This window comes from Maniola hyperantus, chromosome 23 (genome assembly GCF_902806685.2).
Source record: "Maniola hyperantus chromosome 23, iAphHyp1.2, whole genome shotgun sequence".
Lineage (NCBI taxonomy): Eukaryota > Metazoa > Arthropoda > Insecta > Lepidoptera > Nymphalidae > Maniola > Maniola hyperantus.
Window position 1 is genome coordinate 4,734,218 of NC_048558.1, and position 18,417 is coordinate 4,752,634.

Below are 18,417 nucleotides of genomic sequence, written 5' to 3' on the forward strand. Positions count from 1 at the left end.
GTTCTTTTTGGATAAAGCAACACTCACTGCGTTTATGCAATCCCCTGGTGGCCCATATTTATAAATATTACAGCTATAAATGCCTACAATCGAAAAACCTATCCAACACAATATGTTACAGGTTATGTAATGACATTCTAATATCGTTGGCAAGCTTTTGGTGCAAACAGTTTTTGTAAATGTCAATTACGGTATTTCGAATACCCTAATACAAGAAACTACCCCCGGTAATGCCCACAAAACAAATAATGCAACATGCAACCTGGTCACCTGTCACGACTTAAATGACACAAGAATTACTGGACCAAAACTAGTAGAAGTGGTTGTGGTTCACAAGGAAATGCCCAGTTTTATCTCCGAGCTTTTTCTGCGGAAGGAAAACGTTGGATCGATGCGTCTGATTTTCGACCCTCGAGAACGAAACAAATTTGTGAAACAAAACTATCCCGTCTGATTTGTCATACCGGTTCGTAGCTTTCTACAACAAAAGTTGGACAACCTGTCTAATTTTTGGGTCTGGCGGCAGCGCCCCACCTGTAACATGCTCGGTTGCGGAAACCTTGCATGCGAAGGAATGTCGAGTGCTAGTCTACCTAGACGACTTCCTTCTGGTCAATCAAGACCAATCCAAGTTATGTCTTCAGGCTGCGGAAGCCGTGAGGCACTTGGAACTTCTGGGCTGGCAATTCTGGTCAACTAAGACCAATCCAGGTTATTCCTTCACGCTGCGGAAGCGTGAGGTCCTTGGAACTTCGGGGCAGGGGGATCAATTACCAAAAGCCAACGTCCATACCAGGTTGAAGACACCGGTTCTCGTCCGATCACCGAAGTTAAGCAACATCGGGATCAATTACTAAAAGTCAATTCTAACACTCACACAAGACCTACAATACCTGGGTATTCGTTGGCAGACTATAAGAAAATTCAATGTTCTTGCCCATAATAAAGAGTAAAAAACTATCAACGAGACCTTTGAGAGAATTATTACTGAAAATATCTGAAATCACTCTTCACGAAATGCAACGGTTGCTAGGACAGTCAGACTTCGCCAGTTTAGTAACTCCCAGAAGCAGACTACATTCTGATCAGATCCAAATACGCCTCAAACGTTTCGATAATATGTTTTAGACTGCTGAATCCACAATCGTGGAACAGGGAATGACATGGCGGCGCGGAACCACATGTCTCAGGCTGCCAATATGTACACCTAAAACCTGCCATCCACTGCTTGGCGAATAATGCCTCTGATTGGCTTTTAGTGCCCAATTAAACGGGAAATTAATGCCAGAAACTTGGTGAGTGCATCAAAAATGATAGCACAGCAATAGAAGGAACTTTATGCAGTTATAGTGGCAATTGAAGACAGCACAAGAACTCTGTAAAAATCGCAAGTCTTAGTTCAATCGAACACTCATTCGTTCACTCACTCGTTCGTTCTAACGTTCATTTTAATGAACAAAGTCGTGGGTTTTACTGATTCTAACAATCGAACTCCCGCACATAACAGATTACATTATTGGCTCAAGGCTGTCACGAGGAAAACCTCCCACAGAGTGTCATCTTTTCCCTCAAGCGCCGTCCGAGATCGATTTGGTTGCAGCACAACAGATTACTGTAGTAGGGAATAAAGATGGTGTGATGTCTTTATCGACTGCAAAGATTGATCAGCAAGTTATAGATGCTTTCAACAGGTCATTGAGACATCAATTTAGCATGGGTGTTTTCTTCTCCAAACTAATTGCCAAAAGTACTGACTTACTTGAACAAGTGCAGCTGGGGTGTACTTAAATGTGGCACGTGAAAGACCTTTGGGCTTCAAGATTTGAAAGCAGAGCTCAAATGAACTATAGAACCTATCAGGGACTCTGATAGATGTCACGACATTACAGTGTCCACCAGACATTTACACGGAAGCTGAAAAAATTGAGGATGGGTGCCCAAATAAAGGAGTAGTCTATACGAGAAGTAAAGAACAGGTGCTTGTTGGAAGCAATTTTTGTCCTACCTACCTACCAGACATCAAAAATGGTTAAACTGGTGCGAAACCTGGTGGCGGTTAACTTTCTATGATCCACATGTGGACACTAGGCAATTATTGACGTGGCTAAACTCAAAATTACTAAACCATTTATCATACAGGACCTTAAGGTAGAGCTCAAGCGCTAACTACAGAAGCTCTCATTTAAGCACACACTTCCCGAGATATCTAGACGAACCTATATGGACAATTGTTGCCCTGGAACGAAGGGTTGACAACTGAAAGTCTGTCACCGGGAAAAATATATTATATACTTTATTTGGCCCAAAGACTGACACTCACTCTTAACATAAATACGGATGGACACTTTCAAAACATAATAGTATAACAGAAAACATAATTCTCTATTAATGTACTAGTATACTACAGTAGTACTACATGTATGTCTTTGACACAGGAAAATAGGTCAAGCAGAATGAAGTTAAGAATTTAAATATATTGTAATCTTTTTATCACCAACTGTAATGAAACTGAAGCCGCATCACGTACTGTAATAGATCACTGGAACAGTTCAGTTCTTAAGCAATGTGGCAGCATTCCTGTATCCCCAGGGATTCATCAGTGGATCAACAGTAGTTTCTTTGGGGACAGATAACCAATCAATGGACGATATACTCGTATCTCGTGGTAACTGGAGATTACCAGACACTCTTGTTGAAATCATTATTGCCCGGAGGAGATCTCAAAATAACTGAAGCTTATTTTTCAATATAATCATTATATGGTCCGGTTTGAGTTTTAGTAATCCTTATCAAAATTACAGACATAAATCATTTAAATTGTTTGTCTTTTAGACATTATATTTTAACTTATTAACCCTGGTTAGAAATAACAATAACTTTAATAGGTGACAATGAATGAAGGGGACGTGGTTATATGATCTAACTTAACGATTAATATTTTTGTTATTCAATTGACAGATTAACTCCCTTTGATTCATCATAGCGTTGTGGGTAATACATTTCACCAGCAGATAACAAACACGTCTTCATACATAAATGCTGTATGTTTTCCGGAGGCACATCAATATGACGGTTTTACATTACAATAAAACCGATATTATGTGCCGAGAGGGAAAACATACAGCATTGCAGGAACTTCTTCCTGGTGAAGACTATGACATCCAAGATGGCAGCGGCTCACTGCCTTGCTGGGTGAGACACTAGCGCCCCTATATCCGGTAAGGTAAACTACATTATTGCATAGGAATATACATGTTTATGGATGAAGCGCGCATATATGCGGTGAGTACATAATTGCTTCTTCATACATAAATGCTGTATGTTTTCCCTCTCGGCACATAATATCGGTTTTATTGTAATGTAAAACCGTCATAATATGTCCTGCGTAGTAGTCTTCGTTGAGACTCTGCCGCGAGCGCAACTCGATCAGGAGAACATAATTGTATCATGTTGTATCACACTTTATTAATTACATGTAACTATTTAAACAAATAAAAGAGACATTCTCACAATATTGTATTTTATTAGGCCACTTTTAACAATTGAACATTTTAGTGAGTACTTTCGACTCTCAAGACCATAGAGCGAGTGCTGACCACAGATACTAACCTATGATAGTATGCTACATGTTGCAGAAGTATAGGGATGGTCTTCAATAATAGTCAGTTTCCAATTTCACTTCACTGTATTTTTAAGCATAGCTTGCGCCTTCGACTTAATTCTCACAATTGACCGCCATTTTTATTAAACCTACGCTTTTTATACTAATTTGACAGGACAGCAAAACTGACATATTTTAAAGGTTGGTATTATTTAACTTCCAGTATTTTACAAATTGCAAAGTGATTGAACTAAATGATACTTCCTGTGACGTCACAAATCATTAACGTAACAATTAAATCAGCTAGATGTTAAACATGACACAAAATATGTTGATTCAAATAGTTAACAATTAAATATGGCTCATAGTCCATTCCCGCCAGATATAAATAACAATCAATCCATTGTATAAGTCTGGATGCCTCATGATGATGGCAGCCATGGAGATGTGGTTTTTGACATTCGGCCATCCTGGAAAGGCCGTGACTCACGGCACTCAGATAACATCCCCGCTTTCGCACCATCAGTCACCTGACAAAAGAGAAATACCGAACAGTATTCACTTGATCGATACTTAATTTTATTACAAATATGTACCTACATATTAATAGCATATACCATATAAAATATTCAGTTGATTTATTAAGTTATCAACTACTTCTAATCAAAATTGTTATTAATGTTCCTCTTTTAATCATTACTTTAAATGTTTTGCTATAGTATTTAGGTAATACATAATGGTAACATTTGATTACCAGTAGGTGGGTGTTTGAAATTGATGAAATGTAAACGATTTCGTTGTATCTGCAATCCAAAATTGTAGGTAGGTACTTGTCTATCCAGATAAGTTTATAACAGCTGACGTCATGACTCATGAGACCATTTTATTAAGGTGGCGCAGTACGCTCGACCTAACCTGTATGCTTTTCACTTGACATTGTATGAGAAAGGTGAGAAGCACGATGATTTTTACTGAAATCAAGGGTATAGAAAAGTATTTTGAGAAAACAAAAATACTAAATGTATGTTCGCAAAATAGAATATTTCAACTAATGAATAAATAAACTATGTCTAGTGTTAATTTGCTTTAGAATTTTCATACCCTAATTATTTATTTACGCCCAAAGTTGTCATAAATTTAGTGTTAAAATAGGAATCTTTTGAGGCTCGTAACTTTCAAATCAATATTTTTTTAATGTTTAATATATCAATAAACCTAGATAATGGCAAGACAAACCGATGTAATACTTAGTTTTGAGCATATCATATCAAATAATGTAGTAATTACCCTCCTACGTTTGTATGAAGAAAGCACTGAACTGAGCCCACTTAAGAAGTTAAAATTGGTTTAGATATCTACTGCACAAGAAAAGCTAGGTTTGACATTGTAGCATATCACGGGTTATTTTTCAAGGTCGTTATTATATTATTATCAAGTTAATAACTGGGTAAGTAACTGACGTTCGACGTTCCTAGAGTTCTGCATTAGGAAGAACTTTACATGGGTATGACACCTATAAACTTAAGAAAAACAGTATGCATACTTAGACGAGATTTCATTTCTATCCCTTTTAAATCTGCAGGGGACGATTATTGAATTTTATATTCTTATGGTCTTGTTTTAGCAGAGTTTACTGTAGGTACTTTTAATTCATCTCGAACAATTATTTATCATGGGAAGGTCAAATAGATTCCATATCCAAGTCATTGTGTTGGAGAGAATAGAGATCACACAGAGACTATGTTGGAGTGATTCACACACACACACACGTACACACAGAGGCACACACACCATTTGGGTAGGCGACACATATGTATGTCACACGTTGCACATATCACACAGACTATTTGCGCAGGTCACACAGCCCCGTTGGGTAGGTCACACAGACTCGATGCGCAGGTCACACAGACCATTTGCGTCGGTCAAACAGTCTTCTTTACGATTTACTACAGTCCCTTCTTTTGGAAGATCTCACAGATATGCTCTAGGGATGTGACAGACATCATACTTCAAATGCATTTTTAGTCCAATGATGAGTTTCCATGAGGAATAAGGAACAGAACACGGGTACAGAATAAAACAGTCAGGATAGAAAGTATAAGAATCATCTTACAGACAAGAATCATAATATTATTGATACAAGAAACAGGACTGATACAGACTAAAGCATAGCATAGGGGAGTAATTCTGACAATGCAAGAATGTCATTCGTCACTTATCGGGATTTTTTGAATTTATAAAATTACAGGAGTAATGTTACTGACATGTCTCAGTTGCATATTAAATAATAAAATCAAACTAAAGGAGTTTCTAATTTTATATAACACTATTATTTAATTAATGAGTTATTCATAATAAAAGTTTATTACTAATTAATTAGGATTTTGGACTTATGGACCAATATTTCAATTTAATCGTGATTTCTGTATTTTAATCATACTTACTAGATTTACTGTAATACTTAATGTAATGAATGTAGTATAATTAAATTAAAGTAGAGTTGAGCTTCGTTTAACTATAAGTTCTACCTACTATTGTTTTTTATCTAATTTCACTCTTGACGATGACATTTTTAGGGGAAGTCACTTTCGAAAGTCACTCAGACATTTCGATAGGGAAGTCACTCAGAAGTTTCGTTACGGAAGTCACACAGATATTGAGAAGTCACTCAGATGTTTTTTATGGAATTCACACAGATGTTCCATTAGGGAAGTCACTCGGACATTTAGATAGGGATGTCACTCAGATGTTTCGTTATGGAAGTCATACAGATTATCCGTTAGGAATGTCACTCAGATGTTTCGTTACGGATGTCACACAGACGTTCCGTTAAGAAAGTCGCTCAGTCTTTCAGATAGGGAAGTCACTCTGATTTATCGTTAAGGAAGTCACACAGTCGTTCCGTTAGGGAAGTCACTCAGACATTACATGTTTGATGATACTTAGCATCTGCTGATTTAGCGATATATTACCTTTCGATTCAAAATTAATAACTGTTAGTTTTAAGTAGGTACATCGATATTATTTAGCTCATAATATGTATATTTCAACGTTGCCAGTGCGGCTCCCTCCGGTGCAAGGTCGCCACTCCAGCACCCCAGGACACCCCAACGTCTATCGATTGATGATGATGATGATGATGATGTCGATGATGTATATTTTGTCATCTGTGTATTTTTATTATAATGAATTTTATTTAATCTATTGATGACATTTAAATTGTGTCTTGAACTAAGCCCTGCCCGCTTAATTTTGCACATCAGTCTTTTTTCAACTACATATTTCGTTGTCAGTTTAGTAATTTTATGCTTCGAAGTCATGACGACCGTGCTCGAAAAATAATAGTTCACGATCGTAATCACCTATAATTGGTTGATGCTCACCATCACTCATCAGCTATCATGCATTGTTGCAACAAGAATACCTAAAAATCGGCCTATCACAATAATTCAGATTGTAATAATATTTGATACAGTTTATCCGCAACTGACCCACTGCTGTCATTGTAACATTATTGTCTTCCTGCAATTCGTAAACCTATCTTACTATTACTTATTAACTTGTAAGCATAATCCTATTACCTACTGAATTTCATCTGTACTAGCCAATGGTTAACCTGTACGCTATGTATCTTTTAGTTACGATAGTCTCTTTTATATAAATACCTAGTTTTATTGTGTATGAATTTTGTTTTAACTTATTTATTTTTTATTAAAGTTATAGAATGTACACTGTACAGGGCATTATTTTTGTTAAATTCAATGCCACAAAACCTGGTAATACCTACATAGTATTTGAGATAGTGGGTAGGTAAGAAAAATGTGCAGCTCAACTTGTAACATCGTGGTATTGCTGTTAGTGAAACCGGTTGTAGTGATCCGTAGGTAATTATTACACACTATATAGATTGCTCTTTTTTTTTTAAGTTTACGTTTGTAATTTATGTCGAGAATTTTTCTTAAAATTTTTCGTAAGATTGATTTTTAACGTAGGAACAATAAATTCGAGTCGTCATTGTTGTTGGTTAGTCAAATAAACAAAATATAAATTAAAAAAAATTAGTTGCTGAGTTTTTGTCGGCTATTCTCAGGTCTGGGCGCGTTTAGAACCCTCGTAGCTTTAGTTTCAAGTTTAAGTAATTAATGATCACTATTACATTATTGTTTTACAAATTCAACAATTAACGATCAAAAAGTGTACAATGTTACCCAATTTGAATAAATGTTTTGACTTTGAAATAGTGTATCTATGACTACTTATCTAAAAAGAATTCAGTACACACAGTTCCTAGCAAAAATTAAATTTCCAACATTAATCTGGCTCTATTTTCTGGTCTTCAGGGTGTTTAATTAATTTTATAAATTTTGTTACATTAAGATTAGTTGGCTAGACGTATTGTAGTTTTCTTAGTTTTATTGGGTTTCTCACACAGTTTTTAACTTGGATAAGTCACACAGACATTATATTGGAAAGTCATTAGAATAGAATAGAATGTTTTTTTATTCCATGTAAACTTTTTAAAAGTGCTTATGAATAGTCAGGTAGTTTTAATTTACCAGTAGGTAAGCATGAATAGGTCACACAGTCACTAAAGTTGGGTAAGGATTAAATAATTCAAATGTCCTCGTATTTAAAGTCTCGTGGTGAACTGATTGCGGCCGATCCGAACAAATCAGACCAACAACTTGGAAACCAAGATTAATATTTATATGTATGAGCCTTTAGTTTTGAAACCGGAACAGAATCTACTTACTACATCACCTACGTTTATAAAGTAGCATACATACTTCAATGCAGATGAACTCTCCAGAGATGGAATAGCATAAGTTATTTTAGTTACGAATAAGAACATTAAATATTGTATTAATCAGCACACTGAGCCACCCTACGAGGCGGTAGTCATGGGACTCATGGACCTATGCGGTGGTCAGATTTTGTGATTCGATTTATTCCTCAGGATTTGCGGTGACTGGAGTACTTAGTAACGTGTACAAAGGTTATTTAATTTTATCGGCTGCCTAGTGATAATGATAATCAGACCTACATCGGAGAGATCACAAAAAGTATACACCTATTTTTTTGTAATTACACACACATGCACATTATTTTACACAAATTATTACATAAAGTGATTATATTATGTGAGTGCACCTAAAGTCTCTCCTCATGATGAAATCCTTAGATACTTATGGTATTTTTAACTCATTTTACAAAAAAATAACTTCCGGGATCAATGTAGGTAGGCAAAGATTCTATCTGCACTAATGTAATATTATGAGAGTAATTTGCATATTATGCTTAGAAAATTTGTTGGTTAGATGTAATACGACTCACCGAGTGTAGGTATGCTCGACTTGTTGCTATGGCGACACAGGAGTCGCTGCCCTTGCGTCCCGCACGGCGCGGCGTGGCTCGTAGCGGCCGGCACGGCGGCGCGGCGCGGCGTTGCTCGTTGCGCCCCGATCACCCGATGCCGGATTTGTTGACATCAGCAACCCCGTGGCTCGTGATTGATCCGTCATCGTCAGTAGATTACAGCAGCGCTTCTTGTTCACGCATGGCAAAGACGTAGTTGAACTTTAATCCCCTTTTCTACATCTTGAAGCCCGCGCTGAAGTAGTAGATTCTTCCACAATTTTCCGATGACGATAAGTAGGTACTCTCAATAAAGTAAGTAGGGCGTCTGGTATTGGTATTGTAGACCGCAATTTTGCACATAGATATTTCAACTTCAAGTCCTCTGATGTTATAATACACAGAAAAGTCCTCTGGTCGCATCTTGAAGATGAGTTTGCGTCGATATAGGCCCGCGGCGTAATTTTCTAAGCAGAGGCGTGGTGTTTTCAGAAGAGAAAAAAAAAAATCTTTGACATTCTTCAATGTTCTGCTCTCTTCTCTTCTTAGTATCCCACTTCTGAAATGTTGCAGAAGTATAGGGATGGTCTTCAATAATAGTCAGTTTCCAATTTCACTTCACTGTATTTTTAAGCATAGCTTGCGCCTTCGACTTAATTCTCACAATTGACCGCCATTTTTATTAAACCTACGCTTTTTATACTAATTTGACAGGACAGCAAAACTGACATATTTTAAAGGTTGGTATTATTTAACTTCCAGTATTTTACAAATTGCAAAGTGATTGAACTAAATGATACTTCCTGTGACGTCACAAATCATTAACGTAACAATTAAATCAGCTAGATGTTAAACATGACACAAAATATGTTGATTCAAATAGTTAACAATTAAATATGGCTCATAGTCCATTCCCGCCAGATATAAATAACAATCAATCCATTGTATAAGTCTGGATGCCTCATGATGATGGCAGCCATGGAGATGTGGTTTTTGACATACAATAATAACATCGCACAACATTAGCACTATCACATTTACATTATCATATTACATCGCTTTGTTCTGTTCCCAGATGTGGACGAATGCGCCTTGAAGCTGGACAACTGCCAAGCTGGACTGCAGTGTCTCAACGTGTTGGGCTCATTCACTTGCACTCGACGCTCAGCTAGTTCCACCTCTACCTCCACTGTGCTACCCGCTTATGAATACGAATATTATGATTCTGGGTAACCCTATTCAAATACTTACAGTGGCAGTTTTGCATCTCCTTGCTAACTTCACAAGGAAGTTCGTTATATTGTTATCAACACTATTATACAGTTTGTGAGTTAATTTAGCGGGAAGTATCAAGCCAAACCAGATAGCAATTGAATATCAGCTATTTGTAAAAAAATTATGTACTTAATTGTAGTTCTGGAAGGTATAATAATACAAAACAGACAATTCTATTAAATAGTAAAAACATTAACAAAATTTAAAATGTTAACAACATTGCCCTTACCCCTATAAATTAAGCGTAAAGCTTTTGTTAGGTGCAATACATGGGATTCGAGCTTACGTCTTTTCAGATTAAAATTGATCCGGCAATTGAGATTGCTTTTTAACTTTTTTGCTCTTTTGATCGTTCTATTAGAGAAACGTTCTCATCCTCATTCTAACGGACAGTGGTTTACAACGATCTAGATTTTATTATAAGTACTTGAATCACTCTTCCTTTCTTTGTTCTTTAAATGATTAATTTAATTTTGTTCAGCACCTACCATTCAATTTACGCATAATGTTGATTCAGTACTAGAAACACTATAAATATCTCTGTACTGACACTAGCTTGAATTTAAAGCAGCATTGAATTACAATTAAGCTTAAAGCCTTATAACATCAAGATTTTTTTTATCAGTGAGGAGGAAAACACAGTCGTTCCAGAGCCGCATACAACATCAACTTCTACAACAACATCTACAACTACACCACGACCAACGACCACAACCTCAAGTCCTAGACCTATCCAACCTCCTAGAAGATACCCTTACTTCAGACCTACCTTCCAAACAAGACCACCTACGTCAACAACAACCACGACGCCAGTGCCTTCTAGAAGACCACTTCCAGAATACTATCCAAGAAGACCAGTAACGGGTACTTTCATCCATACACTTATATTGTAAATGCCAAAGCGGCTGTCTGTCTGTCGCCTTTTAACGGTTCAACCACTAAACTAATTTTGATGAAAGGCACAGAAATAGCTTCATCCTATGAATTTCAATTTTTTTTTAAATGAAATAGATGGATTCAAAAAACTCAAACCCACGTGGACGAAGAGGCTACAGTTAAATATTTGCATAATAATACAATTTCTTTAACTTTATTTTTACAGAAGTAACAACATCAACAGATTCAAATACCGTGGATAGAGAAAGGAAACCCGGTACTGATATTGATTTTAATCCAAACGAGCTTCACTGTCTGAATGGATACGAAAGAAATGACCGCGGAGAGTGCGTTGGTAAGATTTCATACTGTTTTTAAATTTTGTTAACAAAATACTAATGTAAAAAAAAGATTCCGACGAACTGAGGACCTCTTCCTTTTTTGAAGTCGGTTAATAACTAAGTAGGTATGGGTATCAGGCAGTTTGACTTAGAATATTCCTATGTAATATTGTATGTGTTGCAATGTGAAACACGTAGCCCATCACAGCCTTGAGTAGGTATAGTCCGCGACAGGTTGAGATGGCAATCGGGGTATGAGGCGGGGGGACGCCGCAAGATCCAAAAGTTAACCCCGGTTGACCGTCGAGCTAGAAGTCACCGTCAGTTAGAAGATGGCACCGCATGATGATGACTTTGTGTTAACTTTCTTCCAGATGTAAACGAGTGCAATGAGAACAGGCACATTTGCGGCCCACTAGAAGTATGTATAAACAGGGTTGCGGGTTACGAATGCGACTGTATGCCCGGCTTTACGCGAGATCCGTCTGGTTGGTGCGTGGTGGTCACTACCTCTACTAGTCCGAGACCTAGGCCTACAACTAGACTCACTACACCTAGGCTTACGACTCCGACGCTTACAACACCTAGGCCCACTACACCCAGAACTACAACAGCTGTAACAACCACTCCACGAGTCACTCCTACGGAAGTCACGACTGCAGGTCAGTATGATTCATATTTTTTACATTTATCAATACAGACCTAATACGTAGTCTAGTCATAGTGAAAGTATAGTGCTAGTGCAATTCAAAGAACACAAGAATAAAGTGTCTTCCAATAAAAATTCTTAACTATAAACTAAGATAAGTCCACACTTAAACCACAATTTTTTAAATATCCTACAAAAGCTGATCCACGCGTCTGGTGGACCCAAGAGCTGGTGCTTATTTCGCTCAACGGTTGAGCCTTGCCGTTCAGCGAGGTAATAGCGCCAGTGTTTTGGGCACAATGCCCATAAATGACCATTTTGGACGGCGTATATTTTTTGTAAAAATGTAACATGTACTTTTAAATATTATGTTTTAGTCATTGATAGTTTTTTAATTCAATTATTTAAATATCCTACTTGATATTATAAATGCGAAAGTGTCTGTCTGTCTGCCTCATATTCTCTTTAGATTATATCCCTATTGTTATCTTATAATAATTGATCACTTTCATAATAACCCTGAGTCTTTTATAATTCTGAATACACTTATTATTATATCTAAATCTATGTTCTGTCTCTAAGGGTAAGAGCTATACTGCCGTCCTAAAGCTAAAGTGTCGTTAACTACCACAACCAAGTTTCGAGATATGATCAAAAAAGCGCGAATTTATGAAGAAATGATGCCATTTGATAACTAATAACCGTATCCAAAACTTGAAACTATGAAAATGTAGTGCAAATAGAGCACTTTTGAATAGCTGTATTTTTAAGTTTCTAGAATAAATAATAATTAAAGCAGGACAGTTTTGGCTTTTTAGTCTAGCATTTTTTCTAACAACGTCTTGTATTTACATAACTTAAATGTCGTTAGATTACCCTTTAAGACGTTTAAGGCTTGGATTGCATTTACTTTTTTCATCGTTTTACGAAACTTAAAAAAATTGTATAATTACTAAAGTAAAATGACTCTAAAAGACTTTAACGACATTGTAGGTTAGGTTATGATCCTTAAAACTATCAATAACATAACACTTAAAATGCGGCTTTTGTAATTTAAACACATTTTAGTCTAGTAGAATAGAAATGGTTTGTATACAGTAGCGTTTTTTGGGGAGAATTGCTAAACTAAAATGTGGTTTATTGCAAATGATCGAACCGTAGCGACGTTTTAGGTTAGCATTGTTTATAAAAATTTGAGGTTTTCCAATGAAAGTAACGGTAACTACAACAATTGAAAGAGGAACAGTCCGAAAGTAGTCTCTTATTTTGTTAAAACTTATAGTATTAGTGCTAGAAATCTGTAATTTGGCATGGGTATAAATATTAATCACGCCGACAAAGGGGTGAAATAAAATTGTGATAAATATTATTTTTAGGGTGGCTCTCCTACATGTAAAGTGGGGGTGAATTTTTTTTTCTCGTCTACCCCATAGTGTGAGATATCGTTGAATAGGTCTTTTAAAAATACTGTGGGTGTGGGAACGTCAAGTGTCTACCCCCTTTATCAGTCATATGGTTGTATAAAGGAACGTAAAAAAATTCACAGCATAGTATATAATATAATCAATTTTAAAGGAAACTATCATGGCTAAGTAGGGTTCACAGGTTAAGGAGTTGTATCTGTTTTCCGAGGTTAATTATTGTACGTAGATATTATGAGTAGCATAATATTAATGTATATTATAGTTTCATTGTATCTATTGTATTTGTGATTGATCGTAATCCTAATAATATTTTTTCCAACTTCCCCTGTGAAGCTGGATTTTATGACTCTCTCTTGAGTTACCATCGTCCTTTGTGGGCCCGTTTGTAGAAGTGAACCGTGAAAAACCATGGATTTCAAAATATCCTCCGTATTCATAAATAAAATAAAAGCACTATCTTAGGTCAGCTGTAATAATTGTGACATTACAAAATCCATAAAATCATACAATTTTCCTTTTTTCTTCATAATAAGTCCTCTTAGTCCGTTATATCCTCTTGTTTTCTTCCCACTACGCTATCATTCCAGAGTACAGTGAGAGGTTTGAACTCATTGGTTATTTTGCCTATTGGTGCAAACGTTTGATTGAATGCCACAAGGCGTTTACTGAAAGCTCTCGCAGGCGCACTAGTCAAAGTTAGAAGCTTTTGAAATGTGGGTATACAGAAGAATGTTGAAAATCTCTTGGGTACAGTGTATCAAAAATGCAACTGTACTACAGAGGCTAAGTGAAGATGTTGAAATCCTGAAGACCATAAAAGTGCGGAAGTTGGAGTATTTCAGCCACATTATGAGAAATAGCAAATACGACCGCCTTCAGCTCATTATTCAGGGGAAAACAGCCGGCAGTCTTACCACCAGGCCGTAGAAGAACATCGTGGCTAAAGAATTTACGCCAATGGTACGGGAAGAGTACCCGATCTCTTTTCCGAGCAGCAGTGTCCAAGGTGCAGATAGCTCTAATGATTGCCAACCTCCGATAGGAGACGGCATTGCAAGAAGAAGAAAGTCACAACCTCGCGAGATGCGGGAATAGTTAGAGACATTAAAGTTATGTATTGCGGGATAGAGTTATTTTAGGATAGGAAACAATATTTTTTTGCAAAATATCACTAACTGTAACGCGTTTATGTGTCATTAAAGACATTTTAGTCTAGCATTTTCGTTAAAAGACATTTAAGTTATGGAATAGTGCACCATAATTTTGGAGAAAAACTTAATTTAAAAATAAGTATAGTGACTTTAAAGACATTTTAGTTAAGGAATTTAAGAAAAAAACCAGCTTTGAGACATTTTAGACTGGCAAATGTCAGTTAAATGCGTTTAAGTGTTGTTATCATATGAACAGGTAGTTATTTAACGACGTTCTTCATATTGCTATTTCAAAAACTACAGCAGCTAGGAAAATACCGGTTAGATTGGTCGATAGAAAAAAAAATTCTAAGTAAGATAGCGTTAAAAAGTCAAATTTGGCCAAATGTTGGTTAACGACGTTTTAGCTTGAGGACGGCAGTATAATAGAGCGCACTTTGACTTATTGCTCAGGCTTTAAATAGATTACTTGAAACGAAAGTTATATCTCTAAGTATATAAATCTCTTCATAAATCTGTCTCATTTTAACTCTGAGCAAAGTCAAAGTGCGCTCTACAGATGTTGGCTAAGATAGATGCTTCTTTCATAGCGTCAACGACGCCAGAATGGTGGCATCAGCCCAGTCGTGGACACTACAATCCTCCGCCAAACTGCGAGCTTGGATACATTTACAGCCACAGCCGCAGAAAGTGTATCGGTGAGTAGTTAAATCTATTATCACGTGTACCTAAATAAAAGACAAACTATCAGTTAGCGCCAGAGACAAGTCGGCTGAACTCGGCTCCATACGCGCTCCTACATTTGATTGCCATTCGCTGCACAGCTGAAAATCGTGGGAATTCAACTTATATTAGTAATTTAGTCTTATTCTAAGTTCTAGATCAGCGCAGACGGCGATAGGCTGCTATCATCATACTGTATAGAATAAATAAAAGTCTATTTTCAGATATCGACGAATGTGCTACAATGAGAGCAAATTGCGCGGCCACGGAAGACTGCGTCAATACAGAAGGGGGATACCGCTGTGTGTGCAGCCAGAGGTGTCGTGAAGCAGCCACGCCTACACACAGTAAGAACTAAATTCTGGAATAGTAGATAACCAATCTCTGCTTAGTGTACGATAGCTAAAACACAATAATAGGGTTTCCACAGATTAGAGAACTTCTCTAATCTGTGGTCTGAACCCTCCTAAAAATGATGTCGAATCCGAAACGATGAGATGAACAGATCCTAATAATACCCTAACATTTACAAAACAAGATGTATTGGAATGACGAGAAGGTATAGACCTGTTATCGACATCTCTTAATAGAAGGGAGAGAAGTTAGATGAAATACGAGATTTTTCGGTATGTTCATTAATGTACCAAGAACTGACTAGAACTGCACTTCTATCTCTGTTAAATCAATTCAATCAAGACCAATTAAATCTAATTTTGCATTTTGAGCTTTTGAACTTTGATAAAGCTATATAGATCTAAATACCTAAGTAAGAGACGGGGGCATTCAAATATGAAAACCACTACTAAGTATAAATATCTGGTTTCCTTCTAGCTTATCGCGAACCATCATCACCGTCGTTAAGCCCAGATTCAACAGTGATCACAGTGGGTGCACAGTACGGTCAAAATGGCCCCCGGTACTTGAGGCCCACATACACACGGCTTCACGACTCCGGAGCGATCGTCACCACCTGCCCGTGGGGGTATAAACTAACTCCAGACAGGATATGCTTAGGTAAGCCTCTTAGATCTCTTTACGACGCATTTCTCATTTCAGAAGATCGAGATCTCTTTCCTTTAATCACGTACTTGTAGGTAGGCATTTCCTGCGATAATATTATTGGGATGGGTCTCTTTATTTTTTCGCATAAGCCCTTAGAATTCTTTCGCATAAGCCCCAAGAACTAATATAATTTACATTTCCTACCAATATCAGACTTGAGTGTAAGTTTACCTACTTACTTGGAAACAAAAGTCTTCTAAGGGTTACTAGGGTTCTACTTATTAGCCTTTGAATATAATGATGAACCGAAGCGAAAGCTTACAGGCTATTTTATTGATACAAAGGCCATAAATAAATTTTTGCTCACACTTTATTCACCATTTCATCGGTTGGATCTAGATATCGACGAATGCGAACGGAACGTCTCAGAATGTGGACCACAGCAGCGCTGTGAGAACTTCTACGGCGGCTTCTCATGTCAGTGCCCGCCCGGGCACAGAAATATCGGCAAGAACTGCGAAGATATCGACGAATGTAGCTATGGCAATGTAAGGGACCATGAATTTGACTAGAATAAATTATGGAATTGTTAACAAAGCCCACAAAAAAGAAAGCATTTTTAAATTAAGTCTTTAAAAGTCAATTCATTTGCAGCTGGTGACGAGCCGGTCTGTCGTCTAAGTTCGATCTTATAGAACGTATTTATATTTTGCTCAGACTTTACTTTCAGATACCTAACTTTAAATAAAGTGAGTTACTTAAAGTGTGGTCTAGCTACTCTCGTATCAGCCAAGAGATAAAATCGCGTCCATTAGAAGTCTTTGCACTTCATACAATGCGTTGCTTGGTCACTTTTTCATTGCAAAGTAGAAAATTACGTGCTGTTCATGACTTGTCAAATCATAAAAATCTGCGATGACTGTCAGATTTTAAAAAGCTCAGATTTTTATCGCTCTGAGGATTCATTTTTCAATTTGATTAATGGAACCCTAAAATAAATTTTGAACTATTACAGACATGCTCATACAACGCGCGATGTGTGAACACAGTCGGGTCGTTTAAATGCGAGTGTTCGGAAGGTTTCCGCAACGCACCTTCGAACGACAAGGTGTGCGTGGACGTGGACGAATGTGCGGAGACGCCGACTATATGTGAACAGAGATGCGCCAACGCCTGGGGAGGATACCGGTGCTATTGTGACAAGGGATACAGATTACACAAGGATAATAGGCAAGTCTTTTACCCCAGTGCTTTGCAAACTCTATTGCAAGCTTGTTGTGGCTACGTCCTTTGGGAGTGAGAAAGTGTTATGTTCGACGTCACATATACTTGTCCTAATGGTTTACTAATTTGGTGCCCTATTATCCAACCGTTATTTGGGGCCTTGCGTTTTGGTGATTTGCTTAGTGTAACATAATTTATGCAGCCTACTTAATAGTATAGACGTTACAAGAATTCATGTTATTTTACTTACTTTGTCTCTTTTCATCGTAGTTTTCATCCATTTACCAGATTGTCCAGGAAGTGCAACTCTTAATAATTTATTCTGCTTAATTGCATCAAATAGAACTTTGCATGAACGATGTAGACCACCCTTTTAAAGTGATTCATATGACATTGTTTACAGGACATGTGTAGACATCGATGAATGTGAGGAGTTCAGTCGGTCCAGATCCCGCGGCCGGCTCTGCGGTGGTCGGTGTGTGAATGTGGCTGGTTCCTACCGCTGTTCGTGCCCTTCTGGATATCGTCTTGCAGATGATAAGCGGACTTGTATAGGTGAGATATCCCAAACCTGGGCCAAAGTCTGATAGTCATAGTGATATGAGCTCAACACCACGCTGCCTCACTGTGGAATCGCGGATGGACTTACCTACTTAGGAAAAAAATCACATCATTTTTTGTGTTTCAAAAAGACATGCAAAGTCCAAACGTACAGTACCCGGCCGAAAGTAATGTAATGTACCGACAGTAATGACTTTTAGAAGGAGATAGCAGATTTGAAGAGTGATGTCCTGTC

The 18,417-nt window shown here is 37.3% G+C and overlaps 1 protein-coding gene across 2 annotated transcripts in view; it reads left to right on the forward strand.

Moving 5' to 3' along the window:
* LOC117993273 (fibrillin-2-like) overlaps nt 1–18,417 on the forward strand; it is a 44,439-nt gene that overhangs the window by 22,944 nt on the left and 3,078 nt on the right. For both annotated transcript variants that reach the window (XM_034981028.2, XM_034981026.2), the window contains exons 12-21: nt 10,032–10,185; nt 10,857–11,095; nt 11,334–11,462; nt 11,823–12,110; nt 15,263–15,370; nt 15,620–15,742; nt 16,227–16,409; nt 16,797–16,945; nt 17,413–17,627; nt 18,025–18,176. In XM_034981028.2, coding sequence (XP_034836919.1) covers nt 10,032–10,185; nt 10,857–11,095; nt 11,334–11,462; nt 11,823–12,110; nt 15,263–15,370; nt 15,620–15,742; nt 16,227–16,409; nt 16,797–16,945; nt 17,413–17,627; nt 18,025–18,176 — 1,740 coding nt within the window. The remainder of the gene's footprint in view (nt 1–10,031; nt 10,186–10,856; nt 11,096–11,333; nt 11,463–11,822; nt 12,111–15,262; nt 15,371–15,619; nt 15,743–16,226; nt 16,410–16,796; nt 16,946–17,412; nt 17,628–18,024; nt 18,177–18,417) is intronic.